General features: G+C 44.0%; 1 protein-coding gene across 1 annotated transcript in view; it reads right to left on the reverse strand.

The window, feature by feature from the left end:
• The window catches only part of LOC147900737 (trafficking protein particle complex subunit-like protein), an 81,582-nt gene extending 72,023 nt beyond the window's left edge, over positions 1-9,559 (reverse strand). The window contains exons 1-2 of the mRNA XM_087375528.1: positions 8,920-9,559; positions 4,422-4,486 (exon numbers count right to left, since the gene is read on the reverse strand). Of these exons, the coding sequence (XP_087231654.1) occupies positions 4,422-4,486; positions 8,920-9,263 (409 nt within the window). The 5' untranslated portion in view covers positions 9,264-9,559. The remainder of the gene's footprint in view (positions 1-4,421; positions 4,487-8,919) is intronic.
• Positions 9,560-13,193: the final 3,634 nt, after the last annotated feature.

Below are 13,193 nucleotides of genomic sequence, written 5' to 3' on the forward strand. Positions count from 1 at the left end.
TGCGGGCCAAATCCTGCTGTTACATCAAGGTGCGCCTCTCCTCAACCTACACGGGTGTCAAATCCTTATCCATAGAGATCGATGGGTGGTCCAACAGAATCGATCTACCGCGTAATGCTGCTAGTCGAGCTTGAGCATCATGAAATCATATGATGAGGGGCTACTCTCGGTTGGGATCTCTCCCCACTTGCCAAGCTCTCTCTATCATGGACTCTGCGACTCCTAAGGTGGTAGCTACAAAAGTGGTCGTATCATCCATTGGTGTAGCTATGGTAGCTCTTGTATAACACGGGTCTAATCCTGGGTGAAGCAGGCCTACTGTTGTGCGAAGTGGGTCAAATCCACCTCATGAGATCGTATACTGTGTACCTCTATGAGGAGAGACTCCCAGACATCTAGAGGATCAGCTCGAGGGATCTAAAACTGAGAAGGCCATGGTATGAATGCAGGGGGTGAGGCTGAATAGTCAGTGGTGACTGAGTATGCTGGGTGTGGTGTCAAGATGACTGAGGTAGTGGAGAGGTGATACCCGTCCAAGGCGGGAGGGGTGGTTGGCTGAAAGGGAGAGGTGAGAGAAAGGAGTAATGTGGACATGTGTATGTCACTTCCGATGATGGTGACATGAAATGAGGCCGATATCAAGCGCCTTGTGAGGATGTAGCTGAGGTAGACACTGCTGAGGTGGAGGTCTTTTGTACCACCGAGCTATCCACTCCAAGCCCACTGCAGTTGAAGCACATGTTTAGCTTTAACTGCTACTAGTGATTCTTGTCATCTTTCTAGTACTTATCCTTCTCAAAGTCTTTCTCTTTTTCTCCTTTTCCCACGTCGAACTGATGTTGACTCGTTGCCTATTTTGCAGGAGGGGGGCCAGGCCGAAGAGCAACCCATATTAGAGACCCTGCAAGACAACCCCCCCCTTAGGATGATTCAATTCATCTCAGCGGGGGGGAGGAGATGTAGGGGCAGTGGGGTAGGGCTACAGCTAGAGCTAGACAGGTATGGCTAGCTGGGAGGGGGGGGGATTTACAGTGGTGGTGGGTAGGGCTGTCATGCAGTGGACTATAGGGTGGCCCGCGCGGGGGGGGGGCGCAGTGGAGGGTGGGCTGGAGGGACGCGGGGGGGGTAGGCAGCACGTGGTGGGGGAAAGGGGCTGCATGAGGGGCTGCAAGGAGGGAGCATCTGGGGGAAGAGGCTGCAAGGGAAGGGGCTGGAGACTGAAGGCAGCCAGGTGGAAGGGCTGCAGAGGGGCTGCAGGCGAAAGGCAGCCGGGCACGAGAGGCTGCCGGTGAGCAGCCAGGTGGCTGCGTGAGGGGGAGCTGCCGGAGGGCGGAGGTAGGAGCTGCGAGGGAAGGCGGAGGAGTAGCGTGCGAGAGAGAGAGAGAGAGAGAGAGAGGTTGAAAGGGAGATTAGAGTGCTTGAAGCGAATGACATGTCAAATCCAATCATGAGTACAATAAGTGGAGTGACCTTATGTAGTCATCTCCCACATCCTCTTGTTTAGCCCTCTCTTGCAGCTACTAGTCTAGCTCTGTACTCTCAATTCTTGGGGAAACATACTAGAGAAGCTATGCTACTAGTCTAGCTCTAAAGATGTATTACACATACTGAGTTGTAGCATTCCTCCTTCAGTGGTAAAAAACAATAATGCAAACTGAATTTTTTTATCCTATATGAAACTTTTGTACATGAATTATTCATAATGGAAAGCTTATGGTTTTTACAAGTGATAAGGTCTCGATCTTTGTTAATTTTACTAATTCCATATGCTATCTTTAAAGCCTTGTAAGAAGGTACCCTTGATTCTTGAATTGAATTCAATATTTCTACCATAAACTAATGCTCTTTTGGTAGGCCCTTATGTTTCATGAGATACTCTATGTAAATCTTGTTTCTAAGGACCTAATTTAAAAAGTCCATGAACCACTCCAGGTATGCAGAGGATGTGGTCCTCCCAATACATAGGTGGCAGCTAGAGAAGGCTTGCACATTTTGATCCACATGCAGTTTCAATAACAAGATATGAAACACATCATGGATTTTTGAAGTGGGTGGTTGCTCCAACTAGAATGCTACTCCCAACTTTGTGGATAATGATGTAGGTATTAGAAATCAACCAACAGACGGTACGTACAGTGGAAGACTGATAGAATAGCCTAGGAGCTCACACAGTGTGTGTGGGGTGTGGAATCACAAACTTCTTTAATTAAATGTGCATCATATAGATGTGCAGATAAGGAAATAGGCAGTAGACATAGCCAGATATAGAATCCACCAAAACAATATATTTCCGTCCAAAACTATGGGCACAACAAAAGAGAGGGATCCAGAGTCCCACCAATGGTGTGGTCCTCTAATCTTACCAGAGGTCCTTCTCTATCTTGTAGTCTCCTCTAGAACCCTGAGTCTGCGTGCTCCACCTCGAGCGTACTACACTCTCTGTCCAGAATGTTCTTCTCCACCTTACTGCCTGTGAATCAGCCTAGGTGGGCAGCACCTTGCTGAGCTAGATCTGCAGCCTTCCAACTCTCTTGGTCCCCCAGGATTAGGCTCCAAGTGAGCTGATATGTGCTGCTCCTGCTTTGCTGCTCCAGAAGATAAGATATGAGGGCCTGGAGGCCCTCTTTATATAGCCCCCAGACCTGGCCAAAATAACCGACCAGTCAGCCCTAATGGCCGACTGCCTTGCTGACCGACTTGGTTGGCTTGCTGGCTGACTTGGTTGGCTGGTCCAACCAGCCCTATATAAGGGCCTATGCCAGGCCCTTTTGGGCTGCTGCCTTGTCACAGTTGGAGCCCACTGCAGGCCCTTTGCCTGCCCAATGCCCCCACCTGTTTTGCAGCCCATGTGCTGCCCTCTGCAGGTGCCCTTTTGGTCCGCCATGCTGCGCCATGTGCCAGCTCTGTTCCGCCTCCTGTGCGCCTCTGTCAGGGGCCTGTTCCAGCCCATACATTCACGCCATGCTGCGCCTCTGTCAGCCCACTGGCCCTGCCTTGACAGATGCCCACATGGCAGCCTGTGTGCTGCCCATGTTGCAGACTCTGGCTGTCTTGTCCCTGTGAGGTCCTGCCCATGTGGCAGGCCCCTCTCCACCGTGAGTCCCCTGCGCGCATGACAGCCAAGATGCTGTCCATGTGGCCACCTATGGTCCACCCCCCCAAATGCAATCCTCATTTCGGGGCTTACAGATGGGGGGTTGACCATTCCAACAGTAGGGGCCATAATATATACGGGGCAGCTTGGTGTTTGTGGTATTGGTTCTTTGCAAATGTGTGTTGACTACCACGCATTGGGCACGATACAATCAAGAATAGGTTTCCAGATTGACGATATCTTGGATCAGTTGGTGATATAATCTAGACGATAGTTGACATAATCTGCAAGAAAGCTCATTTTATTCCACACGAGAAAAATATCAAGGCTACTAAGGTGGCTTCTTTAGATATTAAGCATTTATTTGTCCACATAGAGTTCTTGAATACATTGTATCTGAATTATCTGACAACCTGGGGCCGAAGCAATTTTCTTCTACTTATCATCTGAAGACTAAATGGCAAAGAGAAGCCACCAATAAGACCTTATTCGAGCTTTTATGTAGCTATGTTCATGATCAACAAAGTTTTTATGAAAAGTATTTGCCTATTGCAAAGAATAATATAGTGCATTCATCTATAGGTAAGCCGCAGTGGAGATTATATATGGCCGAGGTCTTTTCCTCTCATTCACATAAAAGACAACAATTTCGCAGTAAATCAGTTTATCAGCATATTTTACAAGCCCAAAAGCATCAGACAGTGTGGCTGTGGATAAGCAATAAGGGTAGAAAAGTTCAATGAAGGAGATTGGTTACTTCTTTGTTTCAACAACAAGGCCACTTTGAAGACAAAGATTGGTAATTAAAATGATTATATTACGATCCGTTTATGAGCTTAGGGTCCTTTCGAAATTGCGAAAAGGATACACCTTCCTTCACATTGGTGCTAGACATATTCATCCCTGTGCATCAATTGCAATAATTTAGAGTAAAAGATGCCTATTATTTAATGTCATTCTGGCCAGGCTTACAAGTTTATCATTCTTATCCAGACTTTCTTTTTTAAGCTATCCATTCCTGACTAAGCTAAAAGTTGCTCATTTTTTTATCCAGACATTCTTTCTTATGCTATCCATCCACTTGAAAAGGTTCGAATCTGTCTAGCATAGCGTCTGCTCAAAACTTTGAAAATCGGGAACCCTGCAGCACATCATTTACAAAAAGCTAAATATGCAAGTTCAATATTATAATAACATTTGTCGACCCAATGCATCCATATAACAATCGCAAGGATTTCAAGCAAAACAGTAGAAGAGCTTTGAGTTAAATAATATTCATCCAATATTCCCTTTACCAATCAACGCAGAGTGTTTTGGGAAAACCAACCACTCAAGAGAGTCGGCTGGACTACTACCATAACCAGCTTTGTGTTTCGTCCCCGTATTACATTCCTGAAATCCCATCCAACAAATGCCAAAACACATTCGTCATATGGATTTGATAAGATCAGCCTTTAATAACACTAAAAACATAAGAGTCTTACTAAAGTACTCCTACATAGAAAGGCATGCTCCCACAATATTCCAAAAACAATGCCTTAAGGTAGTTAGACTTTTATTTCCATCTTCTCAATTCCCTCACAGCCTCATGGTAGCTTGAGAGCCTTTTCTATCTTTTTCTAGCATAAATGTAGAATGATTCATTGTATATTGGCTCTCCCATCATTAAGAAATGAAGTTGTTAGATAGCAAACTAGAATCTTCCAAAAGCCAGCCTATTGACTTTAAACCGCTGTACTACATATAGAAATGTATTCATAGATTTAAACAGCCTACACATAATGATGCATTGCATCATTATGTGAGGCCTACTGTTTTAGAGTCTGCCTCAAACCACTACCTTTATACAATTTCATTGGTCTTTCTTTTCATGAGAATACAAATGTCTCCGTTCGCTAGTGAAAGGTACATAAACTGCAAAAAAAATTGGAATGGTGCACTATCAAGAACACATTTTCTTGGGTACTTTTAAATCTAGATGAACAATTTTGGTTAGCTGTCTCTGAAACAAAAAGAGAGAATTCTAAATATTATAGCCACAAAAGTATTGGGACCCTTTAAGAGGAGAAAAAACCAGCTCAATCAATACAGCCAGCAGCAAAAACTAAGGCATAATGAAGCGAAAACATTCAAGTTGCAATGCTAGTGGCAATACAAACGTGTGAATCATTCATGGGTGTCATATCTCATCTCAGCTCCGAGAGCAAGTATTTACACTGACAGACCCTCTAAAATACACTTGCATATCTAAAATGTCAAGACTGTGAACAATGTTGTACTCCATCATGCCTGGATGACACAACAGCAACCAGCGCGTCTGTGGCTGAAAATTGGCACCCCAAGATGCTGTCCATATGTGCGCCTGGCTGATAGATGGATGCATATATGCTACTGCTCATGGCTTCTCCTCTTTTTTTTTTTTTTTCAAAAAAGCTTCTCCTCATTTTGGGAGCCATACATGTGAGTGTCTAATTTACGTGGATGTCCAGAGGGCTGAGAAGTGATTCTCCAACACACCTTCCATTCTTAATGGACCTGAGAACATCTGGATAGACCATGCTTCCAAAACAAGCTACTGAGAAGAAATTACCAACCCTGGTGCCACCTCCGCACCACTGTCAAGAGTCCACAGCCTCAAGTGGGGTAATGGCTAGCCATGTACCCTCTGTCAGGAACAGATCCTGTTGTTTGTTTGCCATCAAAGCACGCCAGGGCCAAGGCACCTATCTGGAGTGCTCACAATATGTCGAAGTCCATCTAGCTCATGATACTCCAGTAGCGCTGAATGTTGCGGCAGCCAATGTCTCCAAGCCTAGCATGCCATAAACCCGAGCGATCTGCCTCATCCTTATCTTGAGTATGTTGCCAATCCTGTCAACTGTGCAACTCTAGCTTTTCCACATTGTGACTGTCGGATTTGGATTTACAGGCTCCGGAATCCATTCATGCTTGTTGGACATGAGCACGGATGCATCACTGTCTGCAATCAACTCTTCTCGCCCAAATAAGGCTGCATGTGCATTAAAATGTGCAATAGCTAGTTTAAGTTCTTTAATTTACTAAGAGATGTTGACATGACTCTTCTTCTTGGGGCTCCTCCTCCTCATTCTTCTTTAGATCCGCCTTCTTCTTTATGCAATCCCTTGCAAAAAGACCTATGCTTATTGCATTAGAGACATTTATTTTTCTTCCTGTCCCCATTTCTAAAGGGTTCTCCCCATCAGAAGAATGCCTGTCCTCCTTTGGCCTGCCTTCCTAGGCACCCTCCCTTGCCTTTGGCCTTGCTTGATGCAACATAGGTTTTGCCATCTTTTTAGTCAAACATCTTTTGTCCTCACCTGTACCAACATTGCTCCCATCTGCTCAAAGCTAAGTGGGACCCTCAATCCACCTTCAGAAGCTGGACTAGTCTGGGGGAGGGATCAGCCTAAATAAGACAGCCTTCATCCCTACATTCATCCTCAAATCTAGCAGGCCAGCATACTCTCACCCATGTCAAGTGGCATAGATGAGGAGCATTCAGCTCTCAAAGAACATGATGGCAGCAGCATTAAGATGTCCACACAAAGCAGCCTTTGGGGTCGCTTCATGGGACCATGCCTGTACACGATGTGGAAAAGCAGCGAATGCCTTTCTGTGTTTGCAGAGGATGGAGCAGCTACATGCTTCAGCACTTTGGCATAGGCAACACAGAAATCCTCTTCAAGGTGAGGGAGGAGGTGGTGAGGTTGCAATCCAATTCTGTATCTTTTGAGTGATTGCCTTAGTATGTGCTTGCAATCCTCATTAACATGCATACATAAAAACATGCTTCTGCAGCAGTAGCAAGCACTGAGCACATGTGTAGCGGTTAGGTTACATGTATGTTACAGCACTACATTAGATATACTTATGACAAGTTTTTAGATGGGGAGAGAAATGGACCCTTGAGCGAAGGGATGTATGCAAGATGAAAAAACCTAGATAACAGGAGAGCTGTCAGATGAGCATGAGGAGCTTCTGGTTGTCCCTAAGATCCTTGTGGTAACTCACGAGGAGACAAACCCTTCGAGGATGCATGGTAAGTTTCAGGGTCTGATCGGATCCCCTCTTTAGGGCTTAACCCAACAGCACTACGCTTGCATATGACATCCACGAAATCAAGGTTTCAAAGAAATACATTTCAGCCCCTTGTTACCTCCTCACACCAGGATTCAAAGTTGCATCAATTGAGCACTATGACACTGCCATTCCATGCAGAGAGTAAGGCTGAGGGTAACACTCATTTTGATGAGGAGCAGCAGAATTTGGACACAGCCAGAGCTGTACTGACATCCCTCGATGCACTCATGGGTACCAGAAATGCCCACACTCTCAGATGAGAAGGCAAATCAATGCAGGATTGGTCACATGGTCGTGAACAGCCGAAGTACCCATACTTCCATCAATACAAAAAACTGGCACACTGAGACACTAAGAGTGACCAGGGGTTGAGGAGTGAGGTTTTCAATGGCAGCACATGATGCACAAGTTCCAATGTCACATGATTACTAATTTGCAGGAGACTTATTTGCCTTGGGCAAGGGACAAATAGGTATAGTCCTGGGAAATAATTGCATGAGATCTTTACGAAGAGTTTTTTGTGGCTTTGATTTAAACACACAAATGCAAGGCTCCCACAGGACCTAGCATGCAAGTAATTATCACAAGGCAATGACCAAAAATATGCAAGAAAGTGCCCTATATGCATCCGCGTTAATCGAGCCACAAATGATTCGGTTGCACGTAGTAAGGCAGAAAGTACCGCAACTGCCCCTGATCGGAGAAGACCCTTCTATGAGCCATCCAGTATTCTTGTAGCCTTAGGCTGCAACTTGTGATCATGGCTTCAAAAGACAGCACAACTAATATGATGTATGATAATAACACCGCAATTCCAAAACCAATACCACTTTTGGCATAATAATGAGATCAACTGGCTTAACCAATGGCCAGTATAAAAGCAAAGAAATGAGGTCATGCCTAACCCCAAGCTTGAAGTTGCCCAAGTAAAGCCAATATGTTTGCAGCTTCTCTTCCATTCCAGCCGATTCAGATGTTCTATGATTAGGTCATCAGTCTTCCATTTCATAGACCAGTAATCTTTGTGTCTCCTGCATCAAGGACCACACCAATCTCTCCTTTGCTTTCCGTTCACAACTACCTGACATACCTTTACAATCCTACATAGTTGAGAACAAAGAGAAGCAAAGGTAAGAGTGGCAATATGGATGAGAGAGAGAGAGAGAGAGAGAGAGATTGGCAAATCAAACAACAAAATGTAAAAATCAGAGACAAAACTATTCCAATAAGCACAACAATGCTTATGATTTCATCAGTACCCCTAGGATAAGCTGCCCTCCTCAGTTGGAAAGATCCCAAAATCCCCTGTATTAAAATTTATATTACGGCATGTTTCTCTTACACCATAATTGACCTGTCATATTTAACTCACCCACTGCCGTGCGTTTGCTTCAAGGGCTTAGCCCTGACTAGCCTGAGCAGCGAGTAGTCATGAGAAAACGAACCAGTACAGAAAGATCCACGGCCATCTGACACATATTTGTGATGCACAGGGCCATCTGACACGTATTTGTGATGCACAATTCGAAAAGACTACCCGACACAGCAAATTCAGCAGAACTAACAGATCTGAAATTCTTAGTCGACAAAGGAGCCTCTGTTAAAATCTATAAACAGGCTCACGCTTTTTAACCCTTTCACACGCGAACGTCATTGGAGTTATACGCATCTAAGACACTACATTTATGAAACATCCAATCGTTGCAACCTCTTACTATACATACTTGATGTTGTCAAGATTGGTGCACACTTCCAACCATTGCGCAGGATCTCCATACACTTGATCCCGGCTAAGCAGCACAACGAGGGCAGCAGGAACTTTGGTTCGGTGCTTCCAGAGCCAATCAATCTTAACGATACCAACAGGCGGAGGCAACCTCGTATCAGGCGGCTTGCGCTCCTTTCCTCCAATCACGGCCACTTTGGAGAAGTCAGGAAGAGCCAGAGTGTTGATGGGCAACGGCTCCATATGGAGGTAAGAAGATATGGTGGAATGGAGCTCAGGTAAGCCCACGAGAGCCACCAGGGGCACAGGAGGCGTGCGAAGTTCCTCGGGGTACTCCTCCATGGCCCCTGCACGATCAAGATGCAGCAGGGATGAGCTGAAAACTTGGAATTTGAGGGAACCCAAATGCCGGATTTGCTTGAATTGCTGCAATCAAAGGCTGATCCAACTGACACCCATGATGGAGATCTCAATCTGGAGTCTTCGTCTCTATGGGATTGCGTTCAGAAGCTCGCTATGGTTGCCAAGTGCTGTGATTATGCTCACTGTGGTTATACTCTGCTGATTCTTTTGCCAGAAAGTGAGTACGATGTTGAGGAGAGAGTGATTTTCGTGCTCCACGGGAAACTCTGTTCGGAATCTTGTAGGGGATCCAAGTTCCAACACCTCAATCATGTACATTATAATCTTGAATTAGTTCACCTTAACCTCTACGAGAGATGCCTTGTAATGGACTCACTCATCAATTAGTGGAAGTGAGGGGTGGAGTGGTACCAAGTCCTCTTGTTAGTGATGATGTATCTTCTCATTTATATGGTTCATTTGCATCACTTTGGTTTCTGTTTTTGTTGGTGCATTCTTTTATTAGCACTACCCCGTTAGGGGCAGAACTCTAGCTACTAAAACAACAGCAGTTATACTCAACCACTTGGGAGCAGTGCTCTTGGCACGTGTGCCTCTTGTTTTTGGCCTGCCCCTCTGCATAGCCTTAGCATCGATGTGTTTTGCTGAAAGCAGAAATTGGGTTATTTTTGCAATAAAAAGTGGATAATTTTCCTATTGGACTACCCTTGGACCTATTTAAAACGTATTGTGCATGCGGCTTGGAGTGCTGGGGCAAATCTTGCTCTGCATCTCGCTAGCCCACCCGTTGGAACGATTTCGTGGCTCAAATGGCACTACTTTGGACTGTTCTTCGTTAGTCTTTGTGCTCTTAACTGTTGGTTATTAGAGAACATGCTCCTTCAACTACTTTGTCGCCTGCGACGAGTAAAGGTCTGTTGTCATGAAATATTTCGTAGATTTGTGTGGCTATTGTTTTGTCCATGTCTTATGATATGGCGTGGCCTTTTTAACAGTGACTTTGCAAAGGTTCGTTGGCAATTGCTTGTGAAGCTTTCTTCGTATACGCAATCAACAATGATGGAGCGTTCAGTGGAGTTAATGGACACTGACAACGGTGCTTTCTTGAAGGGTGCAATTCGTCTTTTGTTTTCACAATGTCATCGTTCCTTACTTTGGCATGCTCTTATGCTTTGTTTGTAATTTTTGTTTGCAGCACTTGCTAAAGCGTGCCCTCAAGTTTTGGAGCCCCCTATCACTCCAGCTTCGGGAGAAAAGGCCATTGTGGAACGACGTGAGAATGTGTTGAAAGAACACATTCATTGTGGCGATGGTAGACATCCTATTCTATGCAATTCATATCGTTCGTCTTCATCTGTTCGCCACCATTATTATTGCATGCAAATTCCTGTTGAATCTGTCTGTGGGACGCTTTGTGGCAACGTGATTTAGAATACGTGTAAATTTGGATTAGTTTTGCTTACGTTCTTGTGAGATTGCTTGCGACTACTTTTACCCACAACCCGTTAACTCTTGTGCTATCAAGTAAATCATTGGCTTTGGCATGCACAACTATATCGATTGTGCCTCCTCTCACTTCTGCGATCACGCGTCTTGGCTCCTCTCAGAAGTTGCAGTACTTGCAATTGCTTCATTGTCTTTTGGCAATAAACCGTTACAGCTTCAGGCTCCAAACAAATGGCGATCTCGTGAGGGTTTGCATCCTCCTCCCTGTAAAGTGGTCCTTGAACGAGACCCACTTTCTGCTGCGAACATACTTTCATCATCTGTTTCTCAGGCTCCATCCAAATTGCTAGGACTTTTAAACACGTCGTATGTTTCAGCTACTCACGTGTTTTCCATATCTTGTCCAAAGCACAGACTTTTCTACGCACCACTCTCTTTTCTCGTTGTCTGATTCACGATGTGTGAAGGCACCTACAATGGATGATTCAGTTTGGGGACATTTGTTAGTAGATTGTAGCTTTTGCCGAGTTGAATAAACCTTCCTTGTGCAGCCCCGCCCCAATCTTCAAGCTCAAATGTGCCACCAGCCGTATGTTGATAGTACAGAGACATAGGAGTTTTATAATACCGTTTCGCACTGACTCAAGCTTGGCAAGGCCACTCATAATTATTGTAAACCACATATGTGCCATATCGTGAGCATATGAGAATCTGGAATAGGAGCAACATGCTTATACTTGACCACGAATGGCCCCTACTAAAATCATGTCCTTGGAGAAAGCTGTTGTCGACCCGATTAGGCAGTTCTACCACATTGGGAAAATAAAGAGGGTTAGCGTTAGACTTTTTCCTTTTTCGCATGCAGTAGTATTAATCGATTTGTGGTTATAGAAGGTTTCATGCTGAATTTTTTTTGCTGTTCTCGTTTCTTGTCTGCAACTTTTTTTGAGGTAGTTTCGATTGTCTTGCCTATAACCAACCATTGATATCATCTTTTGTTACAAATGTACTATTAAAAATTAGTTGTTGTGTTTAGTTTAGGTTGTGCATTTGCTTAACTATTCATTTTCAAGCAATATGTGTGCATTGTGTATTTGTCTTTTCGAAGGCTTCATCAAATAGTGATGTGTTGATTCTCAAACTCGGTTAAAGATGGAACTGTAGCTTCTACTTGCTCCTACAGGAGCGCATCCCCACCTACTCCAAACTCCTTCCATTTATGTTTCCCCAAGCAGGCCCCCCAAGGAAATTTTGCTCAAGAATTCTCCGATTAAGAAGACCTCTTGCAGATCCTTGAAGGTTTCTTTTCAAGAGGTTGCAGAAGAGGCGTGTGCTCAAGGTACATAGATAAGTTTGTTTTTGTTGTTTGCTTCATGTGTTCAAATTATAACCATCTCATTTTTTTGTGTTTCTTGTCAGTGAAAAAACTTATACATGAGAACCCGGAGTATGTTAGCTTTAGGTCCACAATCACATCTTATGTGAAACATTCCTCCAAATTAAAACATGAAGGACATTTGGAGGAGAATAAAGCTATACCTGAAATGCAAGTCAATGATGTTATTGACATTAATTCAAATCAAGTTGAAAATTGCATTTGATGTTGAATTTTGTGTTTTTATGACAAGAAAAATGAAATGAGTACTAGCATTTGCAACAACAAACATTGTTGTTTGTTTGATTTGGTACTTTGTATAGTTTTCGCCCAACAATGCTAGTTTCATTTTAATGGAACATGGTTTTGCTTCAAAGGATTGATTAGAGAATTTCCACCATAACTTATTCCCACTAATGAACCTTTGCTCTTAGTTGAGAGGCTTACTTTCTCCCACATTTGTATTGTTAGTTGGCAAACAACTTATATGCAAAGAAAAGAATGATGAAGTGAATTCTTATAAAGGATGTGAAGATGCTAGCAAACTCATGCCCTCTCCACACAATGCAACCATTGCAAAAGCAATCATCCCATCAAAAGAAAACTTCGTTGGAGGGGGGAATTCATTGGCATCGTTAAGCATCACTGAATTGCTCGATTGTGCACCTCATAGATTTGTTTTTTAGGGAAGATTACTTCGCAAGTATGGTACCTATAAAGTCATAAACCCAAAGTACCCCACATTCTTGAAGGTAGACCTCACAGATAAGTTTTGTTCCCACACAATAACACTGTTGGTACCATCGACTTACATTCACCAATTTGTGAATTTATTGCAAATTGGGGAGTTTTATAGAATAGAGGGTGCGAGCGTTGTGCCAAGGAGCACAACCGAAGGTGGAACTTCAAAGTTTTCCTTGCTTCTTGATGCTACCACATGCATCATTAAGGGGGAACCTTTCGATGGCAGCCTCCATTTGCTACCCGATCATTCATTGTGCACATATGTTCCTTGGGCTGCTAAGATGGTCAACTTCAACAAATGGAATGTTTCTAATGTCATGGGGAGAAATGGGATTGTCAAAGTT

Source organism: Dipteris shenzhenensis, chromosome 6, assembly GCF_047967505.1.
Source record: "Dipteris shenzhenensis isolate YYH24624 ecotype China chromosome 6, Dip_SZ_1.0, whole genome shotgun sequence".
Classification (NCBI taxonomy): domain Eukaryota; kingdom Viridiplantae; phylum Streptophyta; class Polypodiopsida; order Gleicheniales; family Dipteridaceae; genus Dipteris; species Dipteris shenzhenensis.